This window comes from Panulirus ornatus, chromosome 14 (assembly GCF_036320965.1).
Source record: "Panulirus ornatus isolate Po-2019 chromosome 14, ASM3632096v1, whole genome shotgun sequence".
Lineage (NCBI taxonomy): Eukaryota > Metazoa > Arthropoda > Malacostraca > Decapoda > Palinuridae > Panulirus > Panulirus ornatus.
In genome coordinates, this window is record NC_092237.1 from 37,232,513 (window position 1) to 37,254,113 (window position 21,601).

The window sequence follows — 21,601 nt, forward strand, 5'->3', positions numbered from 1 at the left end:
GAGACAGCAGAGTGTTCTCCCTTAACACACCAAAGATAATATGGTAGCAGGGTATTTTCCTTCGACAAACCAAAGATAATGTTGGAGGTAGCAGAGTGTTATTCCTTAAAGCAACAAAGATAATGATGGAGGTAGCAGAGTGTTCTCCTCAACACTACAAATATAATGATGAAGGTAGCAGGGTATTCTCCCTCAACACAACATAGATAATCATGAGGTAGCAGAGCGTTCTCCTTGAACACAGCAAAGATAATGATGAAGGTAGCATCGTTCTCCCTCAACAAAGATAACGATAGAGGTAACATGTGTTCTCCCTCAACACAACAAAGAAAGTGATGGATGTAGGGGTGTTCTCCCTCAACACATCAAAGATAATGATAAAGGCAGCAGAGTGTTCTCAACAAAAGATGACAATGATGGAGGTAGCACAGTGTTCTCCAGAAGATAATGATGGAGGTAGGAGAGGGTTTTCCCACAACACAATATAAACTGAAGGTCGTAGAATGTTCTCACTCATCGTACCAAAGATAATGATGGAGGTAGCAGAATATTCTCCAACATCGTACAGAAGATAATGATGTAGGCATCATGGTGTAATCTCTCGGCATATCAAAGATAATAATGGATATAGCAGCTCGTCCTCCATCAACATACCAAAGATAATAATGGATACAGCAGCTCGTCCTCCATCAACATACCAAAGATAATAATGGATACAGCAGCGTGTCCTCCATCAACATACCAAAGATAATGATTGACGTCGTAGCATGTTCTTCCTCAAAATACCATAATGATGGAAGTAGGAAGGTGTTCTCCCTCAACATACTAAAGATATTGGAGATAACGGTGTTCTCCCTCAACACAACAAAGATAATGATGGAGGTAGCAGGGAGTTCTCCCTCAACATACAAGTGATGAGGTAGGGTGTTCTCCCTCAACGTACGTACCAATTGTGACCGTGGAGGTAGCAGTGTTCTTTCTCAACGCAAAGATAATGATGGAGGTGGCAAGATGTTTTCCCTGAACATACCAAGGTAGCAGGGTATTCTCCCTTCAAAAAAAAAAAAAAAAATAATGATGGGGTAACACAGTGTTCTCCATTAACACAACAAAAGTAAAATAAACAGACAAATAAATGAAGAAAGGTTTATTGAATTCAAGCAGCCTTTCGGCTGAAAATACAGGCGAAGAATTACATAAATGTGAGATCACAGTAGTAGTAGTGACTGGATATTTCCACGCTTTGAACAAGCACATGAGTGAAGTCTATATACATACAACAGGAAGTTCTACTGAAATTTTTTATTTAGTGGTGATTCACAGAACATTACTTGATGTAAAGTTACGTATTGGTTGAACTGCAGTAGTCCGGCGTTGAAATACATTATGCATTTAATGGTGAACATCAAGTGATGCAGTTACATAATTATTGAACTGCAGTAATGGTGGTTGAAATATATCAGATATATAATGAACACTAAGTGATGAGTACGTTCGCTTTACTTGTGTTACAGTAATATATTAGTTGACGTACACATAACAATGGGAAAACTAATCTATTTGCTTGCTTAGCTGTGCACTTGTTCATGGATTATGACACTCACAGTAGAAGATATAAGACAATACTTGTATCTGTACTAAACCTGGTTGGTTCACGCAGATTATTTATGATGACGGACGGTCAGGCTACCAACCCTATGACCCTCCAGGAAAACTTATGAACTGTGCCTGTGGTAAGTTGGGTGGGTCACAACTCGTGGTAAGCTGGGGTTACAAATCTTATGGTCAACTGGGTGGGTCACAACTCCTATGGTCAGCTGGGAAGGTCACAACTCCAGTGGTCAGCTGGGAAGGTCACAACTCCAGTGGTCAGCTGGGTGGGTCACAACTCCTGTGGTCAACTGGGTGGGTCACAACTCGTGGTCAGCTGGGTACGTCACAACTCTTATGGTCAACCGGGAGGGTTATAACTCCAGTGGTCAGCTGGGAAGGTCACAACTCCAGTGGTCAGCTGGGTGGGTCACAACTCCTGTGGTCAACTGGGTGGGTCACAACTCGTGGTCAGCTGGGTAGGTCACAACTCTTATGGTCAACCGGGAGGGTTATAACTCCAGTGGTCAGCTGGGTAGGTCAAAACTCCTGTGGTCGGCTGGGTGGGTCACATCTGTGATCAGCAGGGAAGGTCACAACTCCAGTGGTCACCTGAGTAGGTCAAAACTCCTGTGGTCAAATGGGTGGGTCACAACTCCTGTGGTGGTTAACTGGGTGGGTCACAACTCCTGTGGTCATCTGGGTGGGTCATAACTCGTGGTCAGCTGTGTGCAGTCAGTTGGGTCATAACTCCTATGGTCAGCTGGGTGGGTCAAAACTGTGGTCAGCTGGGTGGATTACAACCCCTATGGTCAACAGGGTGGGTCACAATTCGTGGTCAGCTGGGTGGGTTCCAACTTCCGTAGTCAGTTGGGTGGGTTACAGCTCCTATGGTCAGCTGGGTGGGTTGTAACTCCTGTGATCAGTTGGGTTGGTCACAACTCCTGTGGTCATCTGGGTGGGTTGTAACTCCTGTGATCAGCTGGGTTGGTCACAACTCCTGTGGTCAGCTGGGTGAGTTGTAACTCCTGTGGTCAGCTGGGTGGGTCACAACTCCTGTGGTCAGCTGGGTGGGTCACAACTCCTGTGGTCAGCTGGGTGAGTTGTAACTCCTGTGGTCAGCTGGGTGGGTCACAACTCCTGTGGTCAGCTGGGTGAGTTGTAACTCCTGTGGTCAGCTGGGTGGGTCACAACTCCTGTGGTCAGCTGGGTGGGTCACAACTCCTGTGGTCAGCTGGGTGAGTTGTAACTCCTGTGATCAGTTGGGTTGGTCACAACTCTTGTGGTCACCTGGGTTGGTCACAACTCCTGTGGTCAGCTGGGTGGGTCACAACTCCTGTGGTCAGCTGGGTGAGTTGTAACTCCTGTGATCAGTTGGGTTGGTCACAACTCTTGTGGTCACCAGGGTTGGTCACAACTCCTGTGGTCAGCTGGGTTGGTCACAACTCCTGTGGTCAGCTGGGTGGGTCACAACTCTTGTGGTCAGCTGGGTGGGTTGTAACTCCTGTGATCAGTTGGGTTGGTCACAACTCTTGTGGTCATCTGGGTTGGTCACAACTCCTGTGGTCAGCTGGGTGGGTCACAACTCTTGTGGTCATCTGGGTTGGTCACAACTCCTGTGGTCAGCTGGGTGGGTTGTAACTCCTGTGATCAGTTAGGTTGGTCACAACTCCTGTGGTCACCTGGGTTGGTCACAACTCCTGTGGTCAGCTTGGTGGGTCACAACTCCTGTGGTCAGCTGGGTGAGTTGTAACTCCTGTGATCAGTTGGGTTGGTCACAACTCTTGTGGTCATCTGGGTGGGTTGTAACTCCTGTGGTCAGCTGGGTGGGTCACAACTCCTGTGGTCAGCTTGGTGGGTCACAACTCCTGTGGTCATCTGGGTGAGTTGTAACTCCTGTGATCAGTTGGGTTGGTCACAACTCCTGTGGTCAGCTGGGTGGGTCACAACTCCTGTGATCAGTTGGGTTGGTCACAACTCCTGTGGTCATCTGGGTGGGTTGTAACTCCTGTGGTCAGCTGGGTGGGTCACAACTCCAGTGGTCAGCTGGGTGGGTCACAACTCCTGTGGTCAGCTGGGTGGGTCACAACTCCAGTGGTCAGCTGGGTGGGTCACAACTCCTGTGGTCAGCTTGGTGAGTTGTAACTCCTGTGATCAGTTGGGTTGGTCACAACTCCTGTGGTCAGCTGGGTGGGTCACAACTCCTGTGGTCAGCTGGGTGGGTCACAACTCCTGTGGTCAGCTGGGTGAGTAGTAACTCCTGTGATCAGTTGGGTTGGTCACAACTCTTGTGGTCAGCTGGGTGGGTTGTAACTCCTGTGATCAGTTGGGTTGGTCACAACTCTTGTGGTCAGTTGGGTGTGTCACAGCTCCTGTGGTCAGCTGGGTGGGTCACAACTCCAGTGGTCAGCTGGGTGGGTCACAACTCCTGTGGTCAGCTGGGTGGGTCACAACTCCTGTGGTCAGCTGGGTGGGTCACAACTCCTGTGGTCAGCTGGGTGGGTCACAACTCCAGTGGTCAGCTGGGTGGGTCACAACTCCAGTGGTCAGCTGGGTGGGTCACAACTCCAGTGGTCAGCTGGGTGGGTCACAACTCCAGTGGTCAGCTGGGTGGGTCACAACTCCTGTGGTCAGCTGGGTTGGTCACAACTCCTGTGGTCAGCTGGGTGGGTCACAACTCCAGTGGTCAGCTGGGTGGGTCACAACTCCTGTGGTCAGCTGGGTGAGTTGTAACTCCTGTGATGAGTTGAGTTGGTCACAACTCTTGTGGTCATCTGGGTGGGTTGTAACTCCTGTGATCAGTTGGGTGGGTCACAACTTCTGTGGTCAGCTTGGTGGGTCACAACTCCTGTGGTCAGCTGGGTAGGTTGCAATTCTTGTGGTCAGTTGGGTGTGTTACAGCTCCTGTGGTCAGCTTGGTGGGTAACTAAGAGAAAGAGAAAGAGAAAGAGAGAGAGAGAGAGAGAGAGAGAGAGAGAGAGACAATGGCACGTCCTACCCTATCGAGGGTTGGTGTGGGTAATGATCGGTGTACCTACCTAGCACAGTGTCCTCCCTCATCGTACAAAGTGTAGTACATTTTCTCTGTGATACATCCACAGTTCAACATCTGTTGATGTTTCTCTGATTTATGAGCATGTTTTGTTACAGTTTCCATATCTATACTGACTAGTTGCAAGAAACCTTTTAACCAACACACATATCAACATTACAACACTTGTACCTCTATCTTAAGCGACAGTATTGTCCATCTAAGACCTTCAGAACAAATATCCATTTAGCATAAAATGGAGTGTACCATTACCAGTTCCCTGTCTCATGCCCTCAAGATTTTCCACTCTATCATCAAGTGAGACATGACATCATCCTTATATGTATACTGGCACGACATTCTCTCATCATACTGACCACATGTATACTAGCAGGACATTCTCTCATCATACTGACCATATGTATACTGGCAAGAACTTTCTCATCATACTGACCATATGTATACTGGCAGGACATTCTCTCATCATACTGACCATATGTATACTGGCAGGACATTCTCTCATCATACTGACCATATGTATACTGGCAAGAACTTTCTCATCATACTGACCATATGTATACTGGCAGGACATTCTCTCATCATACTGACCATATGTATACTGGCACGACATTCTCTCATCATACTGACCACATGTATACTAGCAGGACATTCTCTCATCATACTGACCATATGTATACTGGCAAGAACTTTCTCATTATACTGACCATATGTATACTGGCAGGACATTCTCTCATCATACTGACCACATGTATACTGGCACGACATTCTCTCATCATACTGACCACATGCATACTAGCAGGACATTCTCTCATCATACTGACCATATGTATACTGGCAAGAACTTTCTCAATATACTGACCATATGTATACTGGCAGGACATTCTCTCATCATACTGACCATATGTATACTGGCAAGACCTTCTCTCATCATACTGACCATATGTATACTGGCAAGAACTTTCTCATCATACTGACATGTATACTGTCAGGACATTCTCCCATGATAATGACCATATGTATACTGGCAAGAACTTTCTCATCATACTGACCATATGTATACTGGCAGGATATTCTCTCATCATGCTGACCATATGTATACTGGCAAGACATTCTCTCATCATACGACCATATGTATACTGGCATGACTTTCCCATCATAATGACCATATCTATCCCTGGCAAGAAATTCTTTCATCAACTGACCATATGTGTACTGGCAACACTCTCTTCATACCGATATGTATACTGGCAGGACATTCTCTCATCATACTGACCAATATGTATACTGGCAGGACATTCTCCATCATACTGACTATATGTATACTAGGATATATTCTCTCATCATACTGACCATATGTAACTGTCAGGACATTCTCTCATCATACTGACCACTATGTATACTAGCAAGACATTCTCTCACCACTACTTGATACAGGACATTCTCTCATCATACTGACCCATATGTATACTGGCAGGACATTCTCTCATCATACTGCCATATGTATACTGCAAGACATTCTCTCATCATATTGACTGGTATATGTATCGTCGGGAAACATCTCTCATACTCATATGATCATATGGCAGATTCTACAAGACACATATGTATACTGGCAGGACATTCATTATACTGACCATATGTATACTGGCAGGACATTCCCTCATCATACTGACCATATATGTATACTGGCAGGACATTCTCTCATCATAATGCCATATGTATACGGGCAGGACATTCCTATCATACTGACCATATGTATATTGGCAGGACATTCTCTCATCATACTGGCCATATGTATACTGGCAGGGACTTTCCCACATACTGACCATATGTATACTGCAGGACATTCTCTCATCATACTGACCATAATGTAATACTGGCAGACATTTCTCATCATACTGACCACATGTATACTGGCAGACATTCTCTCATCATACTGACCATATGTATACTGGCAGGACATTCTCTCATCATACTGACCATATGTATACTGGCAGGACATTCTCTCATCATACTGACCATATGTATATACTGGCAAGACTTTCTCATCATACTGACCATATTATACTGGCAGACATTCTCTAATCATACTGACCATATGTATACTAGCAGGATATTCTCTCATCATACTGACCATATGTATACTGGCAAGAACTTTCTCATCATACTGACCATATGTATACTGGCAGGATATTCTCTCATCATACTGACCATATGTATACTGGAAGGAATTCTCTCATCATACTGACCATATGTATACTGGCAAGAACATTCTCATCATACTGACCATATGTATACTTGCAAGACATTCTCTCATCATACTGACCATATGTATATTGGCAAGACATTCTCTCTTCATACTGACCATATGTATACTGACAGGACATTAATCATACTGACCATATGTATACTGGCAGGATATCCTCTCATCATACTGACCATACGCATACTGGCAGGACATTCTCGCGTCATACTAACCATAAGTATACTGGCAGGACATTCTCTCATCATCCTGAACATATGTATACTGGTAGGACATCATCTCATCATACTGACCATATGTATACTGGTAGTAAATTCTCGTCATACTGACCATTTGTAAACTGGCAGGAGATTCTCTCCTCATACTGGCCATATGTATACTGGCAAGACATTCTCTCACCATACTGAACATATGTATACTAACAGGACATTCTCTCATCACACCAGCCATATGTATACTGGCAAGATATTCTCTCATACTGACCATTCTCTCATCATATTGATTATATGTATACTTGCAAGACATTCTCTCATCATACTGGCTATATGTATACTAGCAGGATACTCTCATCATACTGACCATATGCGTATTGGCAGGACATCCTCTCATCATACTGACCATATGTATACTGGCAGTAAATTCGTCATACTGACCATATGTATACTGGCGAGACATTCTCTCATCATACTGGCCATATGTATACTGGCAAGACATTCTCTCATCATACTGACCATATGTATAGTGGCAGGACATTCTCTCATCATACTGAGCATATGTATACTGGCAGGACATTTTCTCATAATACTGACCATATGTATACTGGCAAGAACATTCTCATCATACTGACCACATGTATACTGGCAGGACATTCTCTCATCATATTGACCATATGTATACTGGCAAGAACTTTCTCATCATACTGACCATATGTATACTGGCAAGACATTCTCTCATCATACTGACCATATGTATACTGGCAGGACATTTTCTCATCATACTGAGCATATGTATACTGGCAGGACATTCTATCATACTGACCATATGTATACTGGCAAAACCTTTCTCATCATACTGACCATATGTATACTGGCAGGACATTCTCTCATCATATTGATCATATGCATACTTGCAAGACATTCTCTTATCATGCTGGCCATCTGTATACTGGCAGGACATTCATTGTACAGGCCATATGTATACTGGCAGGAAATTCTCATCACACTGACCATATGAATATTGGCAGGACATTCTCTCATCATACTGGTCATCTGTATACTGGCAGGACATTCTCTCATCATACCGACCATATGTATACTGGCATGAGCTTTCCCATCATAATGACCATATCTATCCCGGCAAGAAATTCTTTCATCAAACTGACCATATGTGTACTGGCAATACACTCTCTTCATACCGGCCATATGTATACTGGCAGGACATTCTCTCATCATACTGACCATATGTATACTGGCAGGACATTCTCTCATCATACTGACTATATGTATACTGAGAGAATATTCTCTCATCATACTGACCATATGTACCCTGTCAGGACATTCTCTCATCATACTGACCACCTGTATATACTAGCAAGACATTCTCTCACCATACTGGCAGGACATTCTCTCATCATACTGACCACATGTGTATATACTGGCAGGACATTCTCTCATCATACTGACCATATGTATACTGGCAGGACATTCTCTCATCATATTGACATGTGTATATATCGTCAGGACATTCTCTCATCATATTGATCATAAGCATATTTACAAGACACAATATGTACACTGGCAGGACATTCATTATACTGACCATATGTATACTGGCAGGACATTCTCATCATACTGACCATATATATATACTGGCAGGACATTCACTCATCATACTGACCATAGGTATACCGGCAGGAAATTCTCATCATACTGACCATATGTATATTGGCAGGACATTCTCTCATCATACTGGCCATATGTATACTGGCGGGACATTCAACATACTGACCATATGTATACTGACAGGACATTCTCTCATCATACTGACCATATGTAAACTGGCAGGACATTCTCTCATCATACTGACCACATGTATACTGGCACGACATTCTCTCATCATACTGACCATATGTATACTGGCAGGACATTCTCTCATCATACTGACCATATGTATACTGGCAGGACATTCTCTCATCATACTGACCATCTGTATATACTGGCAAGAGCTTTCTCATCATAATGACCATATCTATACTGGCAGGACATTCTCTAATCATACAGACCATATGTATACTAACATGACATTCTCTCATCATACTGGCCATATGTATACTGGCAGGACATTCTCATGGTACTGACCATATGTATACTGGCAGGACATTTTCTCATCATACTGACCATACGTATACTGACAGGATATTTTCTCATCATACTGACCATCTGTATATACTGGCAAGACATTCTCACATCATACTGATCACATGCATACTTGCAAGACATTCTCTCATCATACTGACCCTATGTATACTGGCAGAAAATTCTCATCATACTGACCATATGTATATTAGCAGGATATTCTCTCATCATACTGGCCATATGTATAATGGCAGGACATTCTCTCATCATACTGACCATATGTATACTGGCAGGACATTCATCATACAGACCACACGTGTATATACTGGCAAGAAATTCTTTCATCATACTGACCACATGTGTATATACTGGTAAGACATTTTCTTATACTTATCACATGTACACTGGCAAGACATTCTCTCATCATACTGACCATATGTATAATGGCAAGAAATTATCATCATACTGACCATATGTGTATTAGCAGGACATTCTCTTATCATACTGACCATATGTATAATGGCATGAAATTTTCTCATCATACTGACCATATGTATACTGGCCGGACATTCTCTCATCATACTGACCACATGTATACTGGCCGGACATTCTCTCATCATACTGACCACATGTATACTGGCAAGACATTCTCTCATCATACTGATCACATGTATACCGACAAGACCTTCTCATCATACTTACCATATGTATACTGACAGGACATTCTTGTCTTACTGACCATATGTATACTTGCAGGACATTCTCTCATCATACTGACCATATGTATACTGGCAGGACATCCTCTCATCATCCTGACCACATGTGTATATACTGGCACAACATTCTCTCATCATACTGATCACATGTATACTGGCGAGATATTCTCTCATCATACTGACCATATGTATACTGGCAGGAAATTCTCATAATACTGACCACATATATATTAGCAGGACATTCTCTCATCATATTGATCACATGTATACTGGCAGGACATTCTCTCATCATACTGACCACATATATATTAGCAGGACATTCTCTCATCATACTGACCATATATATACTGGCAGGACATTCTCGCATCATACTAACCATATGTATGCTAGCAGGAAATTCTCATCATACTGACCATATGTATATTGGTAGGCAGTCTCTGGTCATACTGAACACATGTATACTGGCAAGACACTCTCTCATCATACTGACCATATGTGTATTAGCAGGACATTCATCATACTAACCATATGTATACTGGCGGGACATTTTCTCATGATACTAGCCATATGTATACTCGCAGGACATTCTCTCATGATACTGCCCATATGCATACTGGACAAGACATTCTCTCGTCATACTGACCATATGTATACAGGCAAGACATTTTCTTATCATACTGACCACATGTATGCTGGCAGGAAATTCTCATCATACTGACAATATGTAAATTGGCAGGACATTTTCTCATTATACTGACCATACGTATATTGACAAGACATTCTCTCATCATACTGACCATATGTATAGTGGCAAGACATTCTCTCATCACACTGACCACATGAATACTGGCAGGACATTCTCTCGTCATAATGACCATATGTATACTGGCAGGACATTCTCTCATCATACTGACCATATGTATACTGGCAGGACATTCTCTCATCATACTGACCATATGTATACTGGCAGGACATTCTCTCGTCATACTGACCATATGTATACTGGCAAGACATTCTCTCGTCATACTGACCATATGTATACTGGCAAGACATTCTCTCGTCATACTGACCATATGTATACTGGCAGGACATTCTCTCATCATACTGACCATATGTATACTGGCAGGACATTCTCTCGTCATACTGACCATATGTATACTGGCAAGACATTCTCTCGTCATACTGACCATATGTATACTGGCAAGACATTCTCTCGTCATACTGACCATATGTATACTGGCAAGACATTCTCTCGTCATACTGACCATATGTATACTGGCAAGACATTCTCTCGTCATACTGACCATATGTATACTGGCAAGACATTCTCTCGTCATATTGACCATTACCATGGGAGCCTAGGCCAAGAACGGTATGTAACACTCCATTATGTCTTTACACAATTCAACGATTTTTGAGTTATTTGGGTGTTCAATTACATCACTATTATCATCATTATCATTCAAATCCTCATGAAATGAACATAGTGATTGTACACAACATTATTATGAGAGCAGTCATTAATTTTGGATATTAGATTTATACTTGGTCAAGTGTAATAGGTGAGAGCCAAATTATGTAGTAGGTTGTTAACAGCATCCAGCCCGGCTGGTGTTACCGTGGTGACTGAGGAGCGTTACAGTGGTGGCCGCAGAGACCATCTTACTCCCTCAATGTTAGAATTGTTGCTCTTACTTTATGTCTCATCAAAACGCAACTACCGGGCTATCTCCTTACAAGCACCACACACCTAATCAAACCTGCCTTATTATGACTTTTTTCACATAAGCGCTCTTGCCAATTTCAGTCCACTTTTTTTACTTATAAGTATCATCATGACAAATACTTTTATGTATCATCATGTCAAATACTTATAAGTATCATGTCAAATACTTATAAGTATCATGTCAAATACTTATAAGTATCATCATGGAGTGTTAAGAATGTCCGGGTATGTGCCGGACTCGACTGCCAGTAAGAGGGAGGAGGACTATGGCAGCAGTAGTACCGGCCCCTCCCACGACCTTCTATTCATTCTACCAAGATTTTTGGTCTCTCTAGTAACCTCATCTCAGTTGAACACCATCTGTCTAGTACTTCTCCTAACATGTTTCTGAGAAACAGTTATCTAATGATGTTCTTACTAGTTCCTTCTCCACATCTAATTATAAACTCCGTTCAAGATTCTAGTTCAAAGTTGGTGTTTGTACTTATTCCATCATCAAAACACCAGTTGCACGTCTCAAGGACCTTCTCTCCAAACTTTGATGTTATGCGGCTCAAAGTCTGTCTCCCCATAGCCATACTTTTCATGTTTCGTCGATTGCTCTCCTAAGTCTACAAAATTTATCTCCTTCGACTATCTAAACCCATGCCATGAGACTGTGACATCCTCTCACCCGCAAGCCGAGATCCTCTACCACGGAGGAATTCAACATTCATCATAGGGAAATGTTGCATTCCTTTCATACGGATGATGGAGGTACTGAACCCCCTCACGTTCTCCATTCCCAATGCTTTACAGCAAATTATCTTCCGCCCTACCCATATACCTGACCAACGTTTTGCACCTCAAGTCCAACTAACTGTAAATACACAATCTCGCCCCCTATTGGTTCATCTGATCATACTTTCATATATGTACCTATCTAACAACACCTACCCCGCTAAATCGTAAATACTGGCGTCTGAACAAAGCTGACTGGAATAACTTACGCAACTTCTATTCTGACCTCCTTTGTGTAAATCATTCTCTCTTTATGTGGTGATGCTTCTGTCTCAGCCAAACGCATAGCCGAGGTTATTCATGCAGGAATGGGAGCATTTATCCCCTCTTCCTCCAGGACAACATCATCCAATCCATGGATCAACCGTTCCTGTTCTGAGGCAGTTCAGGCAAGGGATCAGGCATACCGAACTTGGAAAAACCCCTTCCTCCGACTTCCATTTAGCTTTTATTACCGCCTGTAATTACCACAACTACGTTTTCCGTGAGGCAAAGCGTTCCTTTAGTCAAACGAAGTGCGATAACCTCTCCTTGTCATCTACTGATAGGTCTTTCTGATCTTTGGCTAAGGGCATCTCTCACAATTTGTCCCTCTACCTTTCCTTCGATTTTCCGTTCCAACGGTACTATATCTGTCTCTCCGTTTGACAAAGTAACTTTCTTTGGTTCCCGTTTTTCCTCTAACTCCACCTTGGATGACTAACATTTCTTCACCCCCTGGTGCTCCTCTTACTAATCCTATGCCTCTTCCTGTAATCTCTTTTCGGGCTGTCCAAAAAGCGCCTGTGCTTGCTCGTCTGTTCCATTTCTGCTTAAAAACGAAAACTTTTCCTTCTCCTTGGAAACATGCATTGATACATCCCATCCCTAAGAAGGGTGACCGTTCTGACCCCTCTAAACATTGTCTTGTTGCTTTGACATCTACCATTTCCAAAGCCTTTGAATCCCTCCTCAACTCCTATATCCTTAAACACCTCTAATTCACAGTCTTCTCTCTGACCACCAGCATGGATTCCGTAAGGCGAGATCCACTGGTGATATTCTTTCCTATCTTACTAATGTCTGGTCATCATCCCTGAAAAATTTGGGGGTCATGTGCAGTTGCCCTTGACATATCTAAGGCTTCTGACAAGGCACATTTCAAAAAACAGGTCTTTCACGTCCTCCGAAATTCGTAAATACTTTTGTCCGTGACTGGAGCTTTTTCGGAAAGCGTAAAACGGACATCAGATGTGTCAATGATTACTAGGAAGAAGGTGAAACTGAAATAGGTGTTCCATTGGTTTCTGGCGTAAATAACTGAAACAGTTGAATTACATACAAATACATATACTTTTACTATAACGGGAATAAAAAAGTTAGCATAATTGTATAAATATAGAAATCATCATTTAGTAAAGTGTATACTGTATAGCCCAGATGGGGAGGGTATTCTCCGTCCTAGTAGCAAAAGCCTTGACGAGAAAGGACATTAAGGGAAGGCTTCTTTTTGTGAAGAATCATGATTTGCACTAATACAGAACTCTAGAGTGACACCGTAAACATATGCATGTCCTCTTGCTGTGAACATCCACAAGCTGCAATAAAATCCCTTTCCGTAAGAATATCTGGCAATGTGAACATTCATGTGCTGCATTAAATTTCTCTTCCGGAAGGTCTTTTGGCAACGTGAACATTCAGACGGCTTCTCCCCTGTATGAATACTTGTATGGTGTAATGTCCCCTTCCTGGAGAAGGTCTTCTGGTTATATTAATATTCGTATGGCTTTTCACCCGTATGAACAATCATGTGCTGCATTTAGTCCCCTACTGGGAAGAGGTCTTTTGGCAATGTGAACATTCTTATGGCTTCTCTTTTCTATGAATAATCATGTGCTTCACTAAATTATTCTTCCGGGAGAATTTCTTTTGGCAAAGTGAACACTCATGTGGCTTCTCTCCTGTATGAACAATCCTGTGCTGCACTAAAGCCCTTTTATGGGCGAAGTTCTTTTGGCAATATAAACACTCATATGGCTTCTCTCCCGAATGAACAATCATGTGCTGATTCAAAATACTCTTCCGGCAGAAGGTCTTTTGGCAATATGAACACTCATATGGCCTCTCTTCCGTATGAACAATCATGTGCTGATCTAAATTCCCTTTCCCGGAGAAGGTCTTTTGGCAATGTGAACATACATATGGCCTCTTTCCAGTATGTACAATCATGTGCTGTGCTAAATTTATCTTCTGGGAGAAAGTTCTTTGGCAATGTGAACATTCATTTGGTTTCTCTCCCGTATGAACAATCATGTGCTGCGCTAAAGTTTCCTTCTGGGAAAATGTCTGTTGGCAATGTGAACATCCATATGGCTTCTCTCCAGTATGAATAGTCATGTGCTGCACTAAAGTCCTCTTCTGGGAAAAGGCCTTTTGGCAATGTGAACATTCATATGGCTTCTCTCCAGTATGAACAATCATGTGCTGCATTAAAGTCCCTTTCCTGGAGAAGGCCTTTTGGCAATGTTTACACTCGTATGGCTTCTCTCCCGTATGAACAATCATGTGCTGCACAAGAGTTCCCTTCTGGGAGAAGGTCTTTTGGCAATGTGAACACTCATAAGGCTTCTCTCCCATATGAAGAATCATGTGCTGCATTAAAGTCTCCTTCCTGGAGAAAGTTTTCAGGCAATGTGAACACTTATTTTGCTTCTCTACTGTATGAACAGTCATGTGCTTCACTAAATAGCCCTTCCGGGAGAATGTCTTCTGGCAATGTGAACACTCATATGGCTTTTCTCTTGTATGTACAGCCATATGCTGCAATAAATCACCCTTCCGAGAGAATGTCTTTTGGCAATGTAAACATTCATATGGCTTCTCTCCTGTATGAACAATCATATGATCTACCAAGTTACTCTTCCGGGAGAAGGCCTTTTGGCATTGTGAACATTCGTATGGCTTCTCTCCTGTATGAACAATCGTGTGCCTTTCTAAATTAACACGAGAGGAGAATGTCTTTTGGCACTGTGAACACTCATATGGCTTCTCTCCCGTATGAACAAACATGTGCCGCACTAACTCACTCCGCTTGGAGAAAGTATCTTGGCAATGTGAACATCCATAAGGCTTTTCACCAGTATGCATTGTCATATGCTGCACTAAGCTAAATCTCCCAGAAAAGGTCTTTTGGCACAGCGAACATTTAAACTGCTTCTCATCCGCAGGAACTTTCATGTCCCTTCCAGGTTCATAATGACGGATAGGACTTATTTGGCACTGTGAACATCTGAAGGATATCTCATCCATGTAATTATCAAAGCTATGCCTTTTCATGATAAAATTCTTTAAAAATGTTCTGTTGCATTGTGAACATTCCACTCCGTTGCCCTCCATAATGTAATCTTGCAAAATAGCAACACACCAGACACAGCTACTGCCCAATACAGATGTTCAGTGAGCTGGTGTACATGAACCCAGCTGGTATGATGAGTGGAATTTGCACAAAATGGAGCATCAGTCTCATCCCAACCTACTCCAGGTCAACCAGAGTCAACTGTAAGAGATGACCTGCTCAAAACCTGTGTGTGGTGAAGCCTCTGGTCGAAACTGTAATAAAGTGAGGTCAGACGTTATACCCTCCAACCAAGCATTACCATCAAGATATGCCAGTTATCGTATGTAACAGTCTACATTATTGTCAATTTATTTCATGCTTCCTTTACTAAAAGTCCAGCAGTCTCCCTGAATGCACATCCCACTTAATTACGTGCTCTTTCACATAGGACGTTTGAGAAATACAGACAGTCTAAGTTTAGCTCTACCACCAATCATCATTTGAACGTTACCTTTACAAAGACAATCCTAAAATCAACTATTACAGATACGAATACCTGTCTACATCTTCGGGCTTTGACTTCATCTTATCTAAAATCATACTAAGAATTTTCTCAAAAAAAATAACGGGAGAAATTTGTAATTCAACTAAACCTGACTATTGTATTAATAATCTACAACAATAAATGTACTAATAATCTGCAATGATAACTAATAATCACCTACATCACGTAACTATAATATCTTGATTTTGCCGGGTAATAAGACGACTTTTGAGGGAATAAATTAACTGCGAAATATGTCTAACTTCCATATAATTATGGAGAGATTCAGTTTACTAATATTGTTAACGATTCTTGTCACAATGTATCAAAAAATAAATCAAATTAATAAACTAAACATGTTTGACGGCACTAAACATGAACTACGTTCCTTCTTATTGTAACAAACCAATGTTTCCCTTGTTATTTTTCTGTACTTTGTTTATGTTTCATTCTTCAGCTAGCGTCACTATATTGTTGTTCCTCCTGCATCTGTTGCTACATTGTTATTGATCTTCACACGCTGTATCTACTGCTCCTGTAGTAGTAGTAGTAGTAGTAGTTGTTGTTGTTGTTGCCGCTGCTGCTGTTCTTTTTGTTATTGTTGTTGCAACTACTGTTCTTGTTGTTGTTGCTGCTGCTGCCGCTGTCCTTGTTATTGTTGATGCTGCTGCTGCTGTCCTTATTATTGTTGATGCTGCTGCTGCTGTCCTTGTTATTGTTGATGCTGCTGCTGCTGTCCTTGTTATTGTTGATGCTGCTGCTGCTGTCCTTGTTATTGTTGATGCTGCTGCTGCTGCTCTAAAACTTTACAATCTTCTTTAATGATGCTGCTTCTGTTATCACTGATGCTGCTTGTTTATATTAATGCTGCTTCTGTTTTTACTAACACTGCTTAATTATATTAATGCTGCTTGTTCTTATTAATACTGCTTGTTTATGTTAATGCTGCTTGTTTATACTGATGTTGCTTGTTTATAATGCTGCTTCTTCTTATTAATACTTCTTGTTTATATTAATGCTGCTTGTATATATTAATGCTGCTTGTTTATACTGATGTTGCTTGTTTATAATGCTGCTTGTTCTTATTAATACTTCTTGTTTATATTAATGCTGCTTGTATATATTAATGCTGCTTGTTTATATCAATGCTGTTTGTATACAAATAATGCTGCTTGTTTATATTAATGCTGTTTGTTTTTAATGCTGCTTGTTTCTATCAATGCTGCTTGTCTTTATCAATGCTGCTTCTGTTTTTACTAATGCTACTTGTCTTTATTAATGCTGCTTATTTTTATTAATGCTGCTTATTTATATCAATGCTGCTTGTCTTTATCAACGCTGCTTCTGTTTTTAATAATGCTGCTTGTCTTTATTAATGCTGCTTGTTTTTATCGATGCTGCTTCTGTTATCACTGATGCTGCTTTAGCTTTTACTGAAGCTGCTTCTATCTTTCTTATTGCTGCTTTTGCTTTTACTGATGCTGCTTCTGTCTTTAATGCTGCTTTTGCTTTTACTGATGCTGTCTGTTTTTATTAATGCTGCTTGTCTGTATTCACCAAAGCTGCTTCCCTTATTACTGATGCAATTCTTATTTTTAATGCTGCTGTTTCTGTATCCACCGACGCTACCTCTGTTTTTCGTATTTGCTACAAATCATACATTTCGTTCTTGTGGCAGCCTGTCATTCAGGAAAACTTGGACACTCATATCAGGCTCTTCCGATGACCACAGAAAACTGCGAAAGACAGAAAATTAACATTTACATTATAAACTGAAGTTACTCCAGATGAACATTAGTATCATCAAAGCAGGTAAATAAAAATGTGGTAGATCGTTATGCTTATAATATTAAGTATTAACACTGTAAAGACCCCCGAATCTTTCATGTAAGAAGACATAAGGATGACATCCTTTACATAAGAAATATCTTTTCATTAATGATAACATCCTAACATCAAATACAAATCAAGATGCAAGACCTCTTAACTTTAATGTTAGCTACACACAGAGATGAGGACCTTCAGTTTACGTGTTGACGTTTCACATCTGTAAACATAACATTATCAGTTAATCATATCATATTCCTGACATCAAAACATTCTATACAACTAAATATGTTATTTCTACTCCATAAACATCAAACAAGTAACACAATGCCAGGGTGGCTGATTCATGTGAGAAACTGCAGAAGCTGGTGACTGAGTTTGGTAAAGTGTGTGGAAGAAGAAAGTTAAGAGTAAATGTGAATAAGAGCAAGGTTATTAGGTACAGTAGGGTTGAGGGTCAAGTCAATTGGGAGGTGAGTTTGAATGGAGAAAAACTGGAGGAAGTAAAGTGTTTTAGATATCTGGGAGTGGATCTGGCAGCGGATGGAACCATGGAAGCGGAAGTGGATCATAGGGTGGGGGAGGGGGCGAAAATTCTGGGAGCCTTGAAGAATGTGTGGAAGTCGAGAACATTATCTCGGAAAGCAAAAATGGGTATGTTTGAAGGAATAGTGGTTCCAACAATGTTGTATGGTTGCGAGGCGTGGGCTATGGATAGAGTTGTGCGCAGGAGGGTGGATGTGCTGGAAATGAGATGTTTGAGGACAATGTGTGGTGTGAGGTGGTTTGATCGAGTAAGTAACGTAAGGGTAAGAGAGATGTGTGGAAATAAAAAGAGCGTGGTTGAGAGAGCAGAAGAGGGTGTTTTGAAATGGTTCGGGCACATGGAGAGAATGAGTGAGGAAAGATTGACCAAGAGAATATATGTGTCGGTGGTGGAGGGAACGAGGAGAAGAGGGAGACCAAATTGGAGGTGGAAAGATGGAGTGAAAAAGATTTTGTGTGATCGGGGCCTGAACATGCAGGAGGGTGAAAGGAGGGCAAGGAATAGAGTGAATTGGAGCGATGTGGTATACCGGGGTTGACGTGCTGTCAGTGGATTGAATCAGGGCATGTGAAGCGTCTGGGGTAAACCATGGAAAGCTGTGTAGGTGTGTATATTTGCGTGTGGGGGCGTATGTATATACATGTGTATGGGGGTGGGTTGGGCCATTTCTTTCGTCTGTTTCCTTGCGCTACCTCGCAAACGCGGGAGACAGCGACAAAGCAAAAAAAAAAAAAAAAAAAAATATATATATATATATATATATATATATATATATATATATATATATATATATATATATATATATATATATATATATTATCATTATTATTATTATTATTATTATTATTATTATTATTATTATTATCATTATTATTTTGCTTTGTAGCTGTCTCCCAAGTTGGCGAGGTAGCGCAAGAAAACAGACGAAAGATTGGCCCAACCCACCAACATACACATGTATGTGTATGTGGGTGTACACGTAAACATACGCACATACACATACCTATACATCTCAACGTATACATATATATACACACATAAACATATACATATATACACATGTACATAATTCATACTGTCTGCCTTTATTCATTCCCATCGTCACCCCGCCACACATGAAAGAACCCCTCCCCCATCATGTGCGGAAGGTAGCGCTAGGAAAAGACAACAAAAGCCACATTCGCTCACACTCAGTCTCTAGCTGTCATGTAATAATGCACCGAAAACACAGCTCCCTTTCCACATACAGACCCCACACAACTTTCCATGGTTTACACCAGACGCTTCACACCCCTGGTTCAATCCACTGACAGCACGTCGACACCGGTATACCACATCGTTCCAATTCATGCTCTTCCTTCCACAAATTTCACCCTCCTGCATGTTCAGGCCCCGATCACTCAAAATATTTTTCACTCCATCTTTACACCTCATATTTGGTCTCCCACTTCTCCTCGTTCCCTCCACCTCTAACACATATATATATTATCTTGGTCAATCTTTCCTCACTCATTCCCTCCATGTGACCAAACCATTTCAAAACACCCTCTTCTGCTCTCTCAACCACACTCTTTTTATTACCACACATCTCTCTTACCCTATTATTACTTACAAGATCAAACCACCTCCCACCACATACTGTCCTCAAACATCTCATTTCCAGCACATCCACCCTCCTCCGCACAACTCTATCCATAGCCCACGCCTCGCAACCGTACGACATTGTTGGAAACACTATTGCTTCAAACATACCCATTTTTGCTTTCCAAGATAACGTTCTCGACTTCCACACACGATTCAACGCTTCCAGACATTTCGCCCCCTCCCCCACCCTATGATTCACTTCCGCTTCCATGGTTCCATCCGCTGCCAAATCCTCTCCCAGATATCTAAAACACTGCACTTACTACAGTTTTTCTCCACTCAAACTTACCTCCCAGTTGACTTGAACCTCAACCTTACTGTACCTAATAACCTTGCTCTTATTCACATTTACTTTCAGCTTTCTTCTTTCACACACTTTACCAAACCCAGTCACCAGCATTTGCAGTTTCTCACATGAATCAGCCACCAGCCATGTATCATCAGCGAACAACAACTGACTCACTTCCCAAGCTCTTTCATCCAAAACAGACTGAATACTTGCCCCTCTTTCCAAAACTCTTGTATTCACTTCCGTAACAATCCCATCCATAAACAAATTAAACCATGGAAACATCATACACCCCTGCCGCAAACCTACATTCACTGAGAACCAGTCACTTTCCTTTCTTCCTACACGTACACATGCCTTACATCCTCGATAAAAAACTTTTCACTACTTCTAACTACTTGCCTCCCACACCTTATATTCTCAATACCTTCCACAAAGCATCTCTATCAACTCTATCGTATGCCTTCTCCAGATCCATTAACGCTACAGACAAATCCATTTGCTTTTCTAAGTATTTCTCACATACATTCTTCAAAGCAAACACCTGATCCACACATCCTCTACCACTTTTGAAATTACACTGCTCTTCCCCAATCTGATGCTCTGTACATGCCTTCACCCTCTCAATCAATACCCTCACATATAATCCCCAAGAATACTCAACAAACTGATACCTCTGTGATTTGAGCACTCACTTTTATCCCCTTTGCCTTTGTACAATGGCACTATGAAAGCATTTTCGCCAAACCTCAGGCACCTCAACGTGAGTCATACATACATTAAATAACCTAACCAACAAGTCAGCAATAGTCACCCCCCCTTTTTTAATAAAATCCAATGCAATACCATCCAAACCCGCTGCCTTGCCGGCTTTCACCTTTCGCAAAGCTTTTGCTACCTCTTCTCTGTCTACCAAATCATTTTCCCTAACCCTCTCACTTTGCACACCACCT

General features: G+C 41.7%; 1 protein-coding gene across 1 annotated transcript in view; it reads right to left on the reverse strand.

Annotated features, from left to right (window-relative positions):
- Positions 1-13,964: 13,964 nt before the first annotated feature.
- Positions 13,965-21,601, reverse strand: part of LOC139753340 (uncharacterized) — a 71,359-nt gene continuing 63,722 nt past the window's right edge. The window contains exon 2 of the mRNA XM_071669696.1: positions 13,965-18,077. Within this exon, the coding sequence (XP_071525797.1) occupies positions 14,324-15,856 (1,533 nt within the window). The 5' untranslated portion in view covers positions 15,857-18,077 and the 3' untranslated portion in view covers positions 13,965-14,323. The remainder of the gene's footprint in view (positions 18,078-21,601) is intronic.